The sequence below is a fragment of the Cyanistes caeruleus genome, chromosome 14 (assembly GCF_971803275.1).
Source record: "Cyanistes caeruleus chromosome 14, bCyaCae1.hap1.1, whole genome shotgun sequence".
NCBI lineage: Eukaryota > Metazoa > Chordata > Aves > Passeriformes > Paridae > Cyanistes > Cyanistes caeruleus.
Window position 1 is genome coordinate 6920855 of NC_141714.1, and position 19072 is coordinate 6939926.

At 36.1% G+C, this 19072-nt stretch overlaps 1 protein-coding gene across 25 annotated transcripts in view; it reads left to right on the forward strand.

The window, feature by feature from the left end:
• The window catches only part of FMR1 (fragile X messenger ribonucleoprotein 1), a 31487-nt gene extending 12415 nt beyond the window's left edge, over positions 1 to 19072 (forward strand). For 5 of the 25 annotated variants that reach the window (XM_086850322.1, XM_086850332.1, XM_086850331.1 and 2 more), the window contains 10 exons: positions 37 to 130; positions 219 to 335; positions 3738 to 3908; positions 4013 to 4091; positions 6490 to 6599; positions 9983 to 10069; positions 12998 to 13193; positions 14502 to 14681; positions 15449 to 15531; positions 17169 to 19072. In XM_086850322.1, coding sequence (XP_086706448.1) covers positions 37 to 130; positions 219 to 335; positions 3738 to 3908; positions 4013 to 4091; positions 6490 to 6599; positions 9983 to 10069; positions 12998 to 13193; positions 14502 to 14681; positions 15449 to 15531; positions 17169 to 17279 — 1228 coding nt within the window. In that variant the 3' untranslated portion in view covers positions 17280 to 19072. Of the gene's footprint in view, positions 1 to 36; positions 131 to 218; positions 336 to 3737; positions 3909 to 4012; positions 4092 to 6489; positions 6600 to 9982; positions 10070 to 12997; positions 13194 to 14501; positions 14682 to 15448; positions 15532 to 16910; positions 16982 to 17117 lie in introns of those variants that run through there. The other 20 variants (XM_086850327.1, XM_086850318.1, XM_086850317.1 and 17 more) reach the window with 8 other exon arrangements.

A 19072-nucleotide genomic window follows, 5' to 3' on the forward strand; every position in this document is an offset into this window, starting at 1 on the left:
TTACTATTTTTAACTTTGTTACATTTTTGTTCCAAGGTGTGCCAAAGAATCTGCACATAAGGACTTCAAAAAGGCAGTTGGAGCTTTTTCTGTAACATATGATTCTGAAAACCACCAGCTTATTATTTTGGTAAGTACAAATGTTTTACTGTGCTGTTGGCAGTGGTTTGTTTCAAGAGTCCTTGTGTAAAGCACTGTTCTGTTTATTAATAATTCAGTCAGTCAACGATGTAACCACAAAGCGGGCGAACATGCTGATTGATATGCACTTTCGGAGTCTTCGCACCAAGTTATCCCTGATACTGAGAAACGAAGAAGCCAGCAAGCAGCTGGAGGTATGTTGGTTATTTTCCCTGAAGTAATTTGAATGAAACAGATGAAAAAAAATCCCTCGTGTGTTTCTTAGCTGGTAGGACTTGCATTGAGGTGAAAGTAATGATGTACTGATAATAATCTAAGTGTTTATAAAGCAGATGGAAGTGTCATCCAACGAAAATGTTTACAATTATAGGGCCTATTCTTTTGAAGACTCATTTTTACCAGCAGGATTATGTGGGGGATTAAATACAAATGTGTAGACACACATACACGTGTATTTCTTTATTATTTTGAAGTATAAATAGCTAACCATTATGGCACAAATAATGCCACATATTTGGTAGCTTTAAAAATAGATGGGAGTGAATATGTCATTATACTGATAGGACTAGAACTGGATCTAGCAAAATAACACAGCAAAATTGAGATGGAAGGGGTGAAAACTGATGTTGGTAGAATGTATGAAGGAATAGATTTGTCTATAGATAAAATGTTAGGAAATAATCTTACAGCAGATACAGCTTCTGATACTCCTGTGACTGCTGAGTAGGTGTTGACTGGCAAGAAGCTTGAGTCATACTTGTCCATGGCTAAAAGAAAAGTAAAAGAGTAGGCTAGGAAATAAGGGGCTCTTTATACATCAAAATTAACATTTCTTTATTGCTTTTCTCCTATCTACAAATTGGAAAAAAGAGCAATATTTGTGAAAACTTTTTAGATTCACTGTCAAGAATCAGAGGTACCACTTAAACTACTGACACTTAGTTTGACACGGTGTATACCAGCAGTGTTTCTGGACAGAGAGGTTTCGTTCCCCCTTCCCAGGAGTTACATCTTTTTGAAGTGGGCTGTCATGTTCAGGCCTTGTATGGTATACTCTAGTGGGCATAGTCACTGTTAAAAGAAGTTCTCACTTCTGTTCTCTCTTTAGTATCTTGATTTCTGTGTTTCAAAGCTGAAATCCAAGTTTGTTTGGGTTTAGATTTTTCTCAAGATGAAGGATGGACCAATTTTCCATCATTGGTGTTCCTTGCTGAGCACTCCACTACAGCTCTTCAGTAATCATTCTTCTTTATCCTCCAGAACTGACAGTTGTGTGGGCAGTTTACCTCTTGAAGTGCAAAGTATTATTTTGGAGGTGGGAAGAACAACAGCCTCTTTAGAGCTAATTCCCTTTACATGCCCCCACAAATGCATGCACCAACAACTTTGTCATTGATTCCTTTCCCAAACTAATCTTGGATTCTTCTTGTCGTTGTAACACTGAATCTTTTTGCTGCTGTGAAATCTCAAACTTGATTTGATTCTCGCTAGAAAACCATTGTTGAACTTGAGTTTCTACTTAAGCAGTACTTAAATAAAGGTTGTGAGACAAAACTTGTGTGACAAAAGTTGGCTGGTATTTTTAATTTTGACGTTTGTGTTTCTTGTAGTTAGAATAAATATAAAATCAGTTTCATGCAAAGTTGAAAGGGAGAGCTTCAGATAATAAAAATCATACTCATGATTACTGTTGAGACACTGACATACCAGCAGACTGCATGTGTTCATCTGCAGAAAAAATATTTAGTGAGCATTTCAGGCTTTACTGTATTGTTAATAGTAGCTCATTATTTTCATCAAATAAACCTTTATGTGTGTCTCGTAGCCAATGAACTGCTAAAGTCTGCCACTTCTTTTCTTCTAGCAGTTATACCTATTTTGTTTTCTGAGTCATTTTCACTAGACCAGCTTCTTTTGTTCAATGGTGTTTTTTTGCTTCCTGTTTGTTGTACCTGTTTTGCATATTATCTTCTTGATTTGCATGGCTTCTCAAATGTGGTTTTTAGAGTATCAAGTTAAATAACCAGATACTTTTTGTTCATGAATTCTTTCCCAATGGGTGTGACTTAGCTGTTCTGGGTGTCTTTCACATGCTAAAAAGCCTGAATTTACAAGTGTTTTGCATTCTGGTTTGTATTTTACTGTATCCAAGTAGACTTCAATTATGGCTGATGTGTAGGTATTTATACATTACTTGCATGGATGTTTTTTCTTTTTAATGTATTAGAGTGAAGTAGAATACAGAATTTCTGATGTTTAAATAGAACACACTTAAATAGTAATAATTTGTAGAAAAGCTAATGATGTTTTGGTGCAGGCAGTAAAACTGGTTTGACTGTCAGAGCCAAAGTTTTCAGTGATGATGTAGCTTCAGCTTTTCCACGTGTCTTAGATAGTTAACAACTGATCATTGTCTTGGTCATCGTGTTCTCCCCTCTTACTTGGCTGTCTATAAAAGATGTTAATTGGTTAATCAGTATTTGGATTATCTGTTGAAATGTAGAAATGTGAGCAGTCAAAAACAACTTCTGCTTTCCAAGTTGTCTGTAGTGTAGCTGCTGGAGTGCTTGACAGTGCTCTCAGTGTATATGAAGTATTTCATAACACTTGGATACTTACACCACTATCTACTGTAAACAGTTCTTTGAAACGGTGATTTTGCACAGGATATTTTCCAACAGCTTTAAGCAGGAACAGGTCAGAAAGCAGTACCAGTTAAGCTGGAGCAGTATAGGGCTTGTTGTGAGCAATTCCTTGATGTTTTCTCAGCGTCAGTAGGGTCTCATTTTGGTAACATTAAACTGCTAATTTGAAGTGTGCTTATGTATGTCTTGACAGTAGTAACAGCTTTGATTGCAATGCAGAAACATGGACAGGATTATATATCTTGGCTTTTATCTTGTTTCTTCCTTGCAAAACACTCTTTCCTTCATAGATTATCACAGCTGGAAATTTTCTTTCTTCCCACAATGCATTAAAGTACTGTTCCTTTCCTGTGTTCTCTTATGCTAACATTTGTGAGTGCTCAGTACGACCCTTCTGTCCTGGTAGATATACGATTCCTGGATGAAATTGAACATATTTGTTCTCTGAATTCAAACAGGTTTTGTTTTGTCATGCATAGGCACAGATTCTTCATTTTTCTAAAGTGCAGCAGATATCCACAGTTGCTCTATTTTATATATAATTTTGTGTCAATGGTTGAGTTATTACAGTTTCACTCACCTGTTGAAATTGGTGCAGTCTTTTTTCTCAGAGATCATAAGACTTGCTTTAATAATCACCACAGTTACTATTTTACTACCTTATGAGTGCTGTCTTACCAAATAACACCTGATAGCTGTAGCTATTAAAGCATAATTCAAAATAGAGGTGTTTAACACAGCTAGAGTCCAGCCTTATGTTAATATTTAAAAGACTTCTGAAGGAAACTCCTTGGTGTTTTTTGAAGCTAAAATAAGTGCAGTTAAGGGGCTGATTAAATAAAAAATAGGCTAAGCACCTGATTGAGAAATAGGCTTGAAATTTTAGTTGATTTTTCTCTCCAGTGTACTGGAGAGACAATCAAAGTGAGCTGACATTAGATTTTTCTTCAGAGTTCTAGGCAACTTGCATCCCGGTTCCATGAACAGTTTGTAGTACGTGAAGACCTAATGGGTTTGGCCATTGGCACTCATGGTGCTAATATTCAGCAAGCCAGAAAAGTCCCTGGAGTGACTGCCATTGATCTTGATGAAGATACTTGTACATTCCATATTTATGGAGAGGTGAGTTCCCTTCTTTATCATTTCAGAAGATACCTGAAAGAAGTAAGCAAACAAAAAGCCTTGGGCAAATGAATCTTGTTTCTTACATATCTTTCTATTATTAGGATCAAGATGCGGTGAAAAAGGCAAGAAGTTATCTTGAATTTGCTGAAGATGTCATACAAGTTCCAAGGAATTTAGTAGGTATGTCAGTTCTGGAGGCTACCTCTGTGGTAGTAAGGAAGAGTGCCTTTTGAGAATTGCACTGAACTGGAAGCAAAGTGCTGATGTTGAAGTACACGGCAGAATAATTTCTGGATTGAGGCAGAGAATTACTTCCCTCAAACATGTCCAGAGATTAGTTCAGCTATACAGGAGATGCATCTGCAGTCTCATATTTTCCTAGTATATTTTGAATAATTTCTTTGACTTACATTTGTCTTTTTTCCCGGTCCATTTACAGTATGTTTAGAAGCAGCACTGTGGGATGAACTAGGAGTTAGGTATTAGTGATGAAGGAAATCTAAACTACTTCCATTGCCAAGCACTAAAGTCCTTAAGAACACATTTGGCCCTTGTATATGTGAAGAAATCTTTTAATGAACTCTTGATGCTACAAAGCAAAATAAAAATATGTGATTTCATTCAGGAGATAAGAGAGCAGAGAAAATGCTTTATGGTATAACATAGCCCTAAAAGCAAATGCTTTAATAGGTTGTCAGGGAGTATATGAAAGCTGGTGTTGAGGCAGTGTGAAATTCTGCAGTGGGACAAGTACTAAAAAATGTGCCAGCTCAGCTCTGGAACTGATTAAAAGCAGTAGTTTTCCCTTCCCTATTCCCTCCTGGTTTTACTGGTGATAAGTGAAAATGATAAGCTACCATCATTATTTTAATTTGAGGTTGTAAAGTCTGTTTCTCTTTAGAACTTGGCAATTATATATTTTTTGTTAGGTTTTTATTTCTGCTCTTTATTCTTGACCTGGATCCTTTAGAATGTAACTTTGGCTGAACCTTGTGTTATGTCTGAAATAAGCTATGTTTAATAATCTGGCTTTTAAAGTTCCTAGTAATTTCCTTTAAAAATGCAGAAGGCTTTTTTATATATATATAGTTGTAGATATAGATATATAGATATACTGATTTTTTTTAAGCTAAATAAAATTCAAACAACTGCCTTTTTCTACTAAAATATATTTTTAAAAATTCAAACTGAACAAAAAATCCAAACAAAGAAAAAATCCACTCAAGAGGTTACTTACTTTTTAAAGACTGTATGGACATTTTTATTTGAAAACATTTGTGTGTTGCCAAATCCTCACAAATACTTTGATTGGAGTAGCTGATGTAAGTTGTGGAGGTTGTGTGGCTTTTGTTTTATTTACTTTCTTAAATCACTATCGAGGCTTTTTTTACATTTATTAGTAGGGTACTGTTCCATTTGCCAGTAATATATGAAGAAATAAAGTACTCAGATAAAGTATTCAGAAGTCATTTTTGACACTCAGCCTTTGTCATTGAGGAGGAACTTATTGGCCATATTTTGTCTGTAAATGTCTTTTCTGTAAATGTCATGTCAGAAAACCTGAAATACAGAAATGAAAATTTCGCTTTGAATGATAGGAGCAATAGGAGTCTGTTGTGACAAGAAGAGACATTTAATTTCTTCTTTGTGGATAATTGTATCAGACAAACAGTAGCTGTTATGCACTTCGGGTTTTTTACCTCTGTTTTAGTGATGTGCCAATGAAAAAAGATCATGTTTTAAGTTTTCCAGCAGTTTGTTAAATAAAAATACTTTTTCTTGTTACGTGATGAAAACATCTGTGACATCACTCTTTTAAACTTCTCATGAAAGCTGTGATTCAAAGATGTAGCCCTCCCTCATCATGTCACAAGCAGCTTAGTTTTCCTGCCAGTTTGCAGACAGCACACTGTTTTGCTGAGATTGGAGAGAACTATTTTCGTTTTCCTCGTCTCACACTGGAATGTCTGCTTCAGAAGATACATGTCTGCATTACCGGTGTTGGAGTATAATTTATTTCCATTTTTAGCTTAGACTTTTTAGTGAATTATAAACTACTGGCAAAAATGTCTAAAAACCTCAGTTTCAGAGAATTTTAACATCTGTTTCAAACAGTAACTTTGGTAGTATTTAATCAACTAAAATTCTGTAAATGAAATAAGTTTTGTAAGTTTTTTGTCAGTTTTGTAACTACTTCTTTACACAAGAAGTAGTTACAGCAAATGTTAAGGCACTGTAAAAGGATTTTTGTTTGTTTTGATTTAATATATTAAATGCAAACAGAAATATATATAATTCACTGAAGTTATTTTAAACCTCCCAAAGCAAAGCCAGATAGGCATTCAAGGTACTGAGTATTTCTGTGATCAATGTGTTCTATTATGTCCACAAGCTTATGCAGACATTTTAGTTTGTGGCATGTTAGCTAAATCTTTGTAGTAGAGGATTTAAGGCATTTTGGACAAGTTCTTCATTGGTACTTAATACTTAAATAGTCTTGTCTAATTAGAGTACAGCAATACTCTCAGGTTTGGGGGAAAACCATAAAGGTGGAATGTTCTGTATGTTCTTTCTGTAGGAAAAGTAATAGGAAAAAACGGAAAACTGATTCAGGAGATAGTGGACAAATCTGGCGTTGTAAGAGTGAGAATTGAGGCTGAAAATGATAAAAATATTCCACAAGAAGAGGTATGTTTTCAGTTAATATAATTTTTCTTTTTGTTAATTGGTTGTATTCTACCTAATAATAAAATTCATTCTTCCTTGTATCTTTGTGTAGTGGTAAGATAAAATGTTGATTAATACGTGTTTTCTGATGGATTCTGTCTTTTCCTATTAATGCTGAGGGACATTTTTATGAAATTTGGCTTCTCTGTGTTAGAAAAATGCTTTGTGAAATTTTTTGGTGGTGCATCTTCTTTAGAGATTTTGTGTTGTTCCTGTTGGAAGCAATGACATATCCCAGCATGTGCTAGGCTATAAATACATATATATGAAACTTGCTGGGTTCATTCATTGATCTGCTTTGAGTTTGATTTCCTAGGTTTTTACCTGGTTTAATTTTTCATTAGCAATTTCTTCTTTTGAAATTAAAAACTTGAGCTTTATGTTAAATCTGTTTCTAAAAAATTTTACCTAGGTTCACAAGAGCCTGTAAATTGTAACCTAAAGAAAAAACAAGCATGAACATTGTGAAATTCCAGGTTTGCACAGGAAAGCTGCCAGCCTTGTAAAGGGCCTAAATGAAGTCTCAAACACTGTAATTTGAGGCACTTCTGTGTGGGGCTGCATTGAGGGGCAAGGTTGCAGTATGCAAAAAAATGTTCAGCATGAAGGTTTTACCATCTCGATGCAAAAAGACTCCCTGCAGTTTTCAGATTTGAAATGTGCTTAAGGAAAACTGAACAGCTATTCATTTACCTCAAAATCCAAGTGTGTACCAGCTAAGAACCTTTGCTGCTTTGGATAAGCTATAAAATAGGGTTTCTGGAACCTTTATGTTCTTGATTGAGTAGTTATTTTCTCTGCTCTTCCATCACTCTAAGACTTACTGAAAATCCACAATCCCAAATCCGTCTTTCTGTGCAGACTGGTTAAGCAATTAACTAAGGACTTTTTACTGTTTTACATCTGTCTGAAAAGGTAAATGGTTGATATTTAGACCTAAAGGTTTCACTGGTCTGTCATATTTAATTTCTAAAGATAAATACCTGCTACATAAAATTATTTTAATAAACAAGGGGGTGTTGCTATTGCTGCAGGCTAGAGAATCACAGAAGAGTAAAAGAGCTAGTACTCATGGAGGTAGGAAGTATGTCTGGCTTTTTTTTTTTTTAATTCTGATTTGAAAAAACTGATTTGCTTACATTTTTCTGTCCAAAATGCAGCTTTTAAGGATTATCTTGAAAGGTCTTTTTTACCTGTCAAGCTCTGCATTCATACTTCAGTTTTACCTGTTAATGATATTTCTAATGCTGGCATTGCTTGCACTGCTTTATGTGGTATTTGTGTCATGCCAGGTGCAATACAGAAACCTGAGATCAGATTTTAACAGGTAAGAGTTAGTAATTGTAAATTGAATGCAGCTTTATTTCAGCTATGAAATCCAAATAATCTTCCCATGTGTGACTTTGGATATTGCACCCCTTCTTCTTGTCGCAGAACAGTAGTTCCATTAAATTTTTATACAGCATTTGGTTCTTTTTATGTGACTGAGATGTTAGAATACTGCCCATTAGTTTTAAGTGCAGTTTTATACATCCCATAATTTTATAACAGGCTATCTTCAGGCTTTTCATATTTTAAAATGAGATAGCTACTGTTTGTTACAGTAATATATATTACTTTTATCTCTGAATTTATTTTGCACTTAAGGTCTGCTCAATATTCCCCACTGCAGCCAAGTTGATCATAATACTTTTGCTTTGAAGACAAAACTAAGGTTCATTAAATAAGCAGTTTGCTGCTTTTGTATGGCTGAAATTGCTTGATGTGGTTACCAGCTCATATTCTTAATAGGTGGCATTGTTTTACCTTGAATCCACTGCCAAAAGGAACAACAAGCCGTTTCCTTAAATGCCCTTTTAAGTCATTTGTCTTGTCATCATTTAATAATTGATAGTGTGAGCTAGTTAAAGCCAGTTTAGTAAAAATTTCACTGCTCTTTATCAGGCTGTATAAAATATTTATGAAACTTAAAATACCTCGGATAATAAAACATTTCAGTCAACAATGCCTATGGCTAAAGAATTTCCAATGCTCATGGAAGTCAGTTAAAATGTTGAGATTCCTTAGGACTAGAGGAATGTGTGTACATTATTTTTCCTGGTTACTTCATATTGATGTGTAATTTCTAATGTAATTTTTTTTCTGTAAAAGAAAGTGGCGGGGGGGGGGAAGAAAACCAAACGCAACTTTAAAAGTGGAGACAAACTATGGACTGGGCAACCTCGCCATAGTGTGCTTTTAATTTTTATGACATTTGTGTCTCAAATAATTACACTTCTGCAGCAAAACCTTCCTTTGGAATGCAGTTCTGTAGGGGGTGTGTGTACAGTGAAAATTAAAGGCTTCTTTAGAGGTAATGATGAGATAGCAAAACAATATTTGAGGTAATCAGTAGGTGTACCAGGCTCTGATCTGCATTGGCATGGACTTCAGCAGCTGAGTGTTGGAGATTCTCAGGTTAACATCTGCAGTCCTCAGTAAAGCTTCTTCTGCCCAGGTGATGCTGCAGCTGCTGGAGTAGTCAGGTTCACTCCTTGGGCCTGTGTGGACTGCACTCACACCTCTGAAATATTGCATGGACCTGTCATTGCATGTCAGATGTTTTGGTGTAGAGATTGTCACTGTATTGCTAAAGTTTACTTTGTTTTCCACACTCAGTGAGGCCCTTCTAGATAGATTTTTTTTTCACCTTCTTTTGCTGCCTAAGTTAATGTTTAGGTGTTTCGTCTCCCAGTGTCATAATTTCAGACTTTAGAATTTCCAGATTTATATTGTCCACGTATTTATTGAATCGCTTAATGGGCTTGAAGGTAGAAGAACTGTAAGTTAGAAATCATCACCTGAAGTACTAACTCCTTCTTGAATAGTTTTTGGCACTTTTTTACAACTGTAGATCTTCAGGAAGGATAAGGTTTTGTTTTGTGATACAATCTTAATTTTATTTACTTCTTTAAAAGATCAAAAGAAGACCAAAAGTAGCTGGTGTGAGAGAATGGATGTGGTCAGCAAAGATGGTATTATTTCGAAGGGAGGAAGCATAAAGTGTTCTAAATTGACTTTTTTTCACTTGTTCAGAAAAATAAATATTGGCATTGTGATGCAGATGATCCAAATCTGCTTATTTAAACTCTTTGCATAAACAGAATTAGACTATATATAGTCTAATATATATACAGACATAGTGAATATCAGAATTAAAATATACTGTTGTCTCACTTTTTCATTTTTGCTTGTTCATAGTGTAAGAATTGTTTTCAAGTTTTATAGTAATAAATAAATGGCTCTCTTAAAAATTCAATGCCTAGTCAATAACCAAAGCCTATTACTGTGTTACTGTGTTTTAGGGCATGGTACCATTTGTGTTTGTAGGAACCAAGGACAGCATCACTAATGCAACTGTTCTTCTGGATTATCATCTTAATTATTTAAAGGTGAGGATAATAATGCTGATTTACCACTGATTCTTTTTCTATCAGTACTTAGGATGGTAAGTGTGATGATGATCTGTTCTGTGGTGATGATGATGATGATCTGTTCAGGCCCTGGGGCTGTTGAAAAATTAGAATTATAACAGGTTTTCTGTCTAAAAATTTAATGTTTTTAATAAAAGAATAATTTGTCTGAAGAATGGCGTAACAGCTTTTTTCAGGATACAAATTACAAAAGAGTAAGAAAATTTTTTAAAAACTCTCTGTCAAAATGTGCTGCCAACTTTATATATAAGAGAGTAGTCAGTCCTTCATGCAACTGCAGAGCAAGCAGCCTTCCATGCAGAATCTTGTACATTTACATCTAGTGGACATTTTTTTTAATGCAGAAATGCTAAACTACTTTTTCTGTAATGAATTGACGTTTCATACCTTGGTATGTTTTGTAGGTAACTCAGCTTTTTATGTTATGTTTGCCTCTTGGCTCTGTAACTTCACCTGTAGTATGTGATGAGTGCTCTGTTGTATAAGGAGCAAAAAAAGCCCATCGCACATTGTTGCTTCTAGTTACTTTTGCCTGTGGTGGTTGTGGCCAGGTGCCCAATCTTCGATGGCAGGGCCTGATCTAAGAGTAGAGACAGCTTTGAGTTCATTTAATTAAATAAAATCTTGCATTTCTTTTGAAGCTTTGAGACCATTCATGATTTGATACATATCCATTCAGTGCAGTAGCTATCAGTGAATCTTTTAGAATGCTGAAATTTCTATACATTGTTAAACTTCTCAGTACAGGTAATCAAAGAAGTCAGGAGAAGAAGCAACTTAAGTTTTCTTACCAACTCTGTCACTTTATCTTTTAATCCTGCTTTTGTCAGTGTTCTGAAGCAGAGGTACAGGAGCTCTGCAGCTGTCACAAGGCAGAGGCAGAGAAGGACCAGATGAAAACCAATACTAAAAATCAGGTTCCTTTTTTGCATGCTCGCTATGATTTGAAAAGATCATTTGAAAAGATTCTGGTTTAAACTTCTTCAGCTGCCTAAAATGGGTACTTGCATGTGAGTCAGTACTTAAATAGGTATTGACGTGGTAGTAGTAGAAAGTGTTTAATAGCCCAGCAACTTTATTTTAGATTGATCAATTCATCGTCAACTATGGTCACTTTTCCTTAGTGCTCTCCATCATTCCTGAACAGAAGGTCACAAATCAGTGTCCATCAGTCTGTGTGATAACTACTGGATAGATTTATATCTCAGAGGTTTTATGTTGGCCTTCTCATCCCATTAAACATAAACACAATAAAATGTTGTTATCTTAGTGACCTGTTGCCTTATGATTCAGAATAATGTCCTCCAGTTCACTGACAAGAAGTGAGACAGACTTACTCCTCTAAGATTTTCATGTTTTTATGCCTCCAGGCAGAGATTATTAAGGAAACTTATTGTAAAAGATACATTAATAGTGGATCAACATCAAATGTACTGTATCAGCTCAGAGTCATGAATTTCTCTGCAAAAAGAAGAAAGCAGACTTGGCTGGAATGACTGTAGTGGATTTTCAGGATCTTGAGAGGAAAGAATACCAGGAGTCATGGCCCCAGACTGCAGGAAGGTGGACCTTGGCCTGTTCAGGGATCTGCTTGGTAGAATCCCATAGGATACATTCCTGGAAGAAAAACAGGTGTGGAAGAGCTGGCTCTTAAAGCATCACCTTCTCTGAGCTCAAGTGTAGTCCATCTTGATATGCAAGTGTTCACACAGAAGTAACAGTGGGCCTGCAGGGATCAACAAGGAACCCTGTGGCTAAATTAATATAGAAAAAAATGAGGCTACAAGGAGTAACATAACGAAGGTGACTCAGATGGAGTATAGAAACACAATTTGAGTGGGTAGGGATGAGTTTGGGAAAGCTGAAGTCTATCAGGAGTTGAATATGGCAGGGGATGTAAAGGAAAACAGGAAGTGCTTCTTGTGGGTATGTTGGTAGCAAAAGGAGTACCATAGGAAATACAGGCCTGCTGCTGGATGGAGGAGGGAATTTGCTCACAAACAGGAAGGATGAGGTACTGAATGTCATCCTCAGTTTTGGGGTTTTTTTATTTACAAGAATTGTCCTGAAGCACCAGCCCCCTCATACAAATGGAAGAGTCTGGAGCAAAAAGTCTTAGTCTTCCTAAAGGAAGGTGAGTTAGGGAACATCTTAAGGGAAGAGATACACACCAAGTCACTGATGGGGTGCATTTCTGAGTACCAAAGCACCTTGGCAAAGTCCTGGCTGGACTAGGTGACCTGCAGAGGATGCGGTGTCAGAATGAAACTTCTATCAACAGATTTCTCCCTAATTAAAGAAAAGGGGATTGCCACTCTGATTTGAGCTAGATAACATCTCAAACTGGCAAATGTATTCCATGAATATGTGTTGCTGTATCTTTTACCTAATTGTGTATGGTGAGGGTGCTGTGTGCTGGTGCCTCTATGTATGAGTTAGAGCACTTTTCTCTCTATGCTTTTATGCTTCTTCCTATTATTCCTCATACTGTTTGTTATCATTATGTACAGTTTAACAGCAGAGTGCCTTTTTATGAAACAATACTGTTACATCAGAATTTTTTAATAACTTTGATATTTGTTATGTGCAGCAGCGTAAAGAGCTTGTGTTCCAGTCTGAGTTCTTTTTCTTGATACGTGTTTTAAATAAACCTTAACTTGTCAACTATGCCACAGGAGGAATTGTGTTGGTAGCACACAGATTTTGAACATTTGAAAGACTTTCTGTTAAACAAGTTATTCTCAAAGCAGGGTTGCTGTTTGAATCGTTAAATAGATGATCAGTTGCAATACTTCAGTGCTTTTTCTTTCTGAGACCCTGCATGTGTGCACATGCAGATGGTTAAATAGTGGTTGTACATGACTTGCTGGGCTTGTGTTTGCATAGGAAGTAGACCAGCTGCGTTTGGAAAGATTGCAAATTGATGAGCAACTGCGACAGATCGGAGCTACTTCCAGGCCCCCCCCAAACCGTACAGATAAGGACAAAGGGTACATGACCGACGATGGGCCGGGCCTCGGCCGTGGCAGCCGCCCCTACAGAAACCGTGGGCACAGCCGGCGTGGACCAGGATATGCTTCAGGTAGGTACCTACAGGGAGACTTGACCTTCTCACAGTGGCCTTCTGGTCTCATGATTTCTTGGCAAAGACTGGACTTAGAGCTGTTAAAAATGCAGTTAACATTGAGCATTAATATTTGAAGATTATATAGAGCTTTATGCTGTAAGAAAATACTTCAAAGTGTAGTGCTTTCCTGTAATCTACACTGATTTCCATGCAGTTCCTGCTTCTTACAGCATGCTCCTGTCTTCCACATTATGGAACATACCTAGTTATTCCTTAACTCTTTAGGGCAAGGATTGTTATTTTATCTATGTTTTGAACAATTCCTGACAATGAAGTCTCAGTTTTTACTTAAGCCTGTGTGAGTCTATCCTAATATAAATATTTATAAGTGAGAACATTGTGTAGCTTAATTTACAGAAAAGCTATTTTCTTCATATTAAATTTAACTTCTATGTTTTTACTAGAAGACCATAGTCACCAAAATAATGTGTTACTCTTTGAAACCTTGGATAATTCATTACTGAATAGTTTTCCAGATTGTGCCTCTTCAGAGCAATCTATTACTTCATTATCCATTATGTAGGTCAGCTGTTTTTTGTCTTGACTGAATTGGCTGTAGTGTGAGCTTTATAAGAAAATCTTACCTTATGTTCTGCATAATACAAAATTAATGTTTTTTGTAATGTTTACTATTTTTAGAGGATGTGAACTCACTTTGCTAATCATATGGGTTATGGGGAGGAAAATGAGGAAAGAACCAGCTTTTGTCAATAAAGGTGATCTCTTAATTGGAAAAACTGCAATGGCCATTTATTTGATTTGATACATTTCTGGCATTTTGACTTTGTTCTCTGCTTTTGTAGTCTATTACAGGCTCTTTCACGGAATTTTTTTCTTTTCATAGATGAGTTGTAGTGGTGAGAGCAGACAGGACAGGTTAATTCAGAACTTTCAGTTGTAGAAATACGTAGGAGTCTAGTCTGTTACACTTAATGTTTTACTAGGCTTTTATTGCATTTTGTAGTATGTTCAGTAATCTGTTGATATACTGGTAACACAAATTTTATGCATGTGGCACACTTAATTATTTAGCCTTAAACACAGGACTAACTTTTATTAGTCTCTCTTGAATTTTGAAGAAGTAATATATATTGTGCACCTTTCTGTACTATGTATGTTATAGAGGTTGGGAGGCAAAAACATCCCAAGATTGTCTATTAAGAAAAAAAAGAAGAAAAAATTTATATACATTTTGCATTCTGCTATAGTAATTTCATGCTAAGCTACACTGGCATGTTTGGATTTTTTTCATCCTCTTGATAGGAACTAATTCTGAAGCATCAAATGCTTCTGAAACAGAGTCCGATCACAGAGATGAGCTGAGCGATTGGTCGGCAGCCCCAGCAGAGGAGGAGCGGGACAATTACCTGCGCAGGGGGGACGGGCGGAGGCGTGGCGGCAGCACCAGAGGCCAAGGCGGGAGGGGGCGTGGAGGATTCAAAGGTAAATGGAAACTCCTTTTGGAAACAGGTGTCAATGTGGGAATCCTAAAGCAAACTCCCTTCTGCCAGCTGCTTCTTCTCATCTGCTTCAGCTCCCCACCTGGTGGTCTCTCCTGGCTTCTCTTTGTCAGTCTTTTAAATGGAGTATTTTGTTTCAGATGTATTGAACATTGAGCAGAGGGGAAAAATTCTTTTTGGCCTACTTATTTTGGGGGAGTTTTCACTATCGTTTGTTTTCCTAAAATGCCTCTGGGCTCCAGTTTCTGGCCTGTGCCATCGTACATGGACATCAACGAATCAGATTCTAGTTTGTCAGTAGATAGAGAAAAATATTTTAAAATCTGAATTAGTCATTCAGCTGTCCATATTCACATCTTCTTGTATTTGATTTTCATGGAACAGTATAGTATTGTAATTTATGTGCTCAATGGAAAGGATCAGGCAAAAGTAAGATGGGAGAACTTTAAAAAGCTAAATATACATACTTGAACATACAATGTTTCATTATATTTATTTGTTTACGTATGATGTTTCATTATATTTTAAACTATGGTGGTTTTAAACATTGAGATTTCATCTGCATTATCACCTGAGAACATTTTCTTTAGTGATTCCTGGCCTGTAGTTTAAGAACTGCTGTTACATGTTGCTAATAATACTTGTTCATGCGAGAGAAAATTCTGAATTCCTGACTGTGCTTGTGTAAAAGTTAAGTGGCAGAAGATCAGGTCTTTGTTGAACAATTTAGTTGATGAATTCTTCTTCCAGGCAATGATGAACAGTCACGAACAGATAACCGTCAGCGTAACTCAAGAGAGGCAAAAGGGAGGACAGCAGACGGGTCTCTTGAGGTAACTCTTCTCATATAGGAAGTTTGTACTGCTAAAATTGTATTGTGTCATACAATAATGGTAGAGTCTTCAAGGTTGCGAGTGACACAGTAGCCTAGTGATTGCATCTTTGACTTCCTAATCACATCTGCAGAAATTGTGTTACAAAATGGTGCAGATGCTCAAACTGTAAATCTATCAAGTTGCATAGGGATGCAGTTTTGTAATGCTGTTTAGCTCTGTCTGGTGAAAAACTGGTGACGAGTCCCAGGGATTTACTAACCAGCTTGATTTCAGTCTCTGTTCTTACTAGTGCTTTAGTTTTAGCTTTTATTTCATAATGTTGTGTATTGTTGTCTGTCTTCTGTCTGAGGGAAGAAAAATCCTTAACACTATTTAGGGAGAGTGTGTTGTAGCCAGAATCCTCAGAGTAAGAAAGATTAAACTTCAGAAAAGACCTTCATTACTAAATGAAACATTTGCAGTTGAAGACTATTCAGTCTAGAAAGTAAGTTAAAAACACACATCAAGAAACTTTCCAAGTAACAGAAATATCTTGTAACTTTAAATATTTTTAAGTCTTTTTAAAGATATTTCTACATTTTTTTCAAATGTTTGTTTCATGAAATTGTCAAGCTGATACCTTAAGCATATATGTCATAGTTCCAATGGGACATAAAGACAACTCTTGGCTTGGATTTTAGAAAGCCTGATTAAGAAAGGGACAAAATGCAACAAGTGACCAGATGCTTAGTTTTTGAAATGGGAGTGCTGAACTTAAAGGTGTAGTAATCGAATATTCATCTGAAATGAAAATAATTAACTTGGCAAAACAAAAAATAAATAATGGCCATGTGAGTTTTATAATTAATTAGTAATTACCTTACAAAGTTTGAAGTAGGCAGTGAGAAATTGCGGTGCTGGAAAAAAAAAACCATAAGACACTTAAATCATGGGGGTTTTATCTTTTCCTCCAAGATTTGGATGAAGTGACACGTTACAAGAAAATAAGTACTTGCCTGTTGTTGAAATCTAGATGACGAAAGTTATAAAAATCTTGTTACATATCAAGGAATAAGCATTTGCCTCCATTACAAGCATAAAAACTTGCTTTCAACATGCTCTCTTGAAATTTTTTATGACCACTTAAAAAGGCTGCAGAAGTTTTTTGAGCGTATTAAGTGGATCTTTTTTTCTTCAGATTCAAAAAAGGTCTAAGTAGATTTTTTGAGATTCAAAAAAGCTGCCGTGAAATGACACTGTCTTTTGGGGGCTTTTTGTATGCGAAGTATAGGAAGTTGAATTACTAGAAGTTGAAATAATGTTACAGAGATCCATCTGGTATTAATTCAATTATTTTGTGCACAAACAAACTGAAAATTTTTCTCTTAACTTCCAAGGCTAGGTAGATGGGAGAGGATCTTTTGGGTCACAGGTATGTGGCATTCTTTAACAGAAAAGAATTTACACCCTCCCCTGCAGCTGGATGCAATTAACAAAGCCGTGAGGGGCTGGCACTATTTGCTCCTCCCAGGCGGCCAGGGTAGAGAACACCCAGGGGTGGAAGAAAGGAGGAGAATGCTTTATATAATTCTAAATTGTTCCAGATCAGAGTTGACTGCAATAATGAAAGGAGTGTCCACACTAAAACATTACAGAATACCTCGAGCGAAGGCAGCCGGCTGCGCGCGGGCAAGGAGCGGAACCCGAAGAAGGAGAAGGCAGACAGCGCAGACGCTCAACAGCCGCTGGTGAACGGAGTCCCCTAAACTGCATAACTCTGAAGTCATATTTCCTATACTGTTTCAGTAATTCCTATTCCATGTTAGAGAAACTTGTTAGGCCAAAGACAAATAGTAGGCAAGATGGCGCAGGGCATGAAATGAACATATGTTCTCTGTTAGCCTTTTTTAACATCAACAGTATGCAGTTGTTTTCAGAATAAGAAGTTATTCAAATATTTGCATAAAAATACCTGAACTTCCGAAAATCGCTTCCAAGTACATATTGCAGTTCAAACGATGAAAGATTCTTTTTTGTTTGTTTTAAAAATACTGAGCTGTGCATTGGTAAACTTTCTGTTCTGATGTACCATTTTAACACATCGGGTCAAATTCACTGCTCAATTTCAATTTTCAGAATAAATAGTGTTTGCAGTAATCAAATTGGCTTCTGTTTTCAATCTAACTTACCAGTTCTTCATGAAATGCTATGTCGTTTTATGTCCTGTGTCAGTTCACATTTTGGTCCACCTTTTTCAATATGTTGGTGGACCCTGAAATCTGTGTGATGTAACAATTGTCATTTTCATTAGCAAAAAAGTTGTATGATCTGTGCCTTTTTTATATCTTGGCAGGTAGGAATATTATATTTGGATGCAGAAATCAGGGAAGATGAGTTGGTAACACTAAATGTAAAATATATGTAGCAATCCTTGTCAGACGTTAGTACTTTATAGACAAGTGCATGCTTTCCATAATTTTTTCCTTACATAAACATTCAGTTAGGCAGTTATAAGAATAGGAAATTTATTTTGCACTGAAGATTTGGCAAATAGTGTTATTGAAAAAGGGGTGTAATTTTTTTCTTTGTAGGCAGTACAGAAGATTTTTTTTTTAAAAAAAAAAAACTAAAAAAAAATCTTTCCATTGTGGAAAACTAAAAAACTCATTGTTACAGAGGGAACAAGTGTAACATGTTCACAAGCTAGTAATGTGTGCCTGCTGTTTGGCCAGATGACCAGCCTAAAGTATTTATGGTTTTCATCCTCCCAGAATTTTTGAATTGCTTATTTTAATTTGGAGGCTGTTTCAGGAGAGGTAAGAAGAAAGTCACCACATGTCATGCCCTGGCAAGTACAGATACAGTAGTTGAAAATATTGAAAGTAAAACAAAAGTTCTTCATATTTTGAGCTGCAAGGTCCTAATTACCAGCCAATATGGAGGTGTCACAGAATTTGATCAAAGTACAGCTGTACACCTGGAAGGATGCTGGATGGAGGAGCTGTGCTTTCTTTCATTTCTGATACCACATTAAACTTACTGGGCACAACTGCATAAGGACCTTCATTTTAGTCCATTTTTGTTTAGATTACTCCAGAAGGAGAGCCACTGTTTATGTACAGAATTGTACAAATTTGACCTTGCCTCTGATGTATTTTGTGAGTTTTGTTTCTTTGCTTTCTTCATTCTTTTTTTTTCCTTGCATACAGGTGAGCATACTAAAACTGGCAACGAACTGCACATGATTTAACAAATATAAAAATGTCTTAAAAAGTATTGCCAAACATTAATGTTGATTTCTAGTTATTTATTTTGGGAATGTATAGTATTTGAAAACAGAAATTGGTACCTTGCACACATCATCTGTAAGCTGTTTGGTTTAAAATACTGTAGATAATTAACCAAGGTAGACTGACCTTGTAATGTAACTGCTCTTGGGCAATATTCTCTGTACATAATAGCTACAACAGATTGGATTTTATGTTGACATTTGTTTGGTTATAGTGCAATATATTTTGTATGCAAGCAGTTTCAATAAAGTTTGATCTTCCTCTGCTAA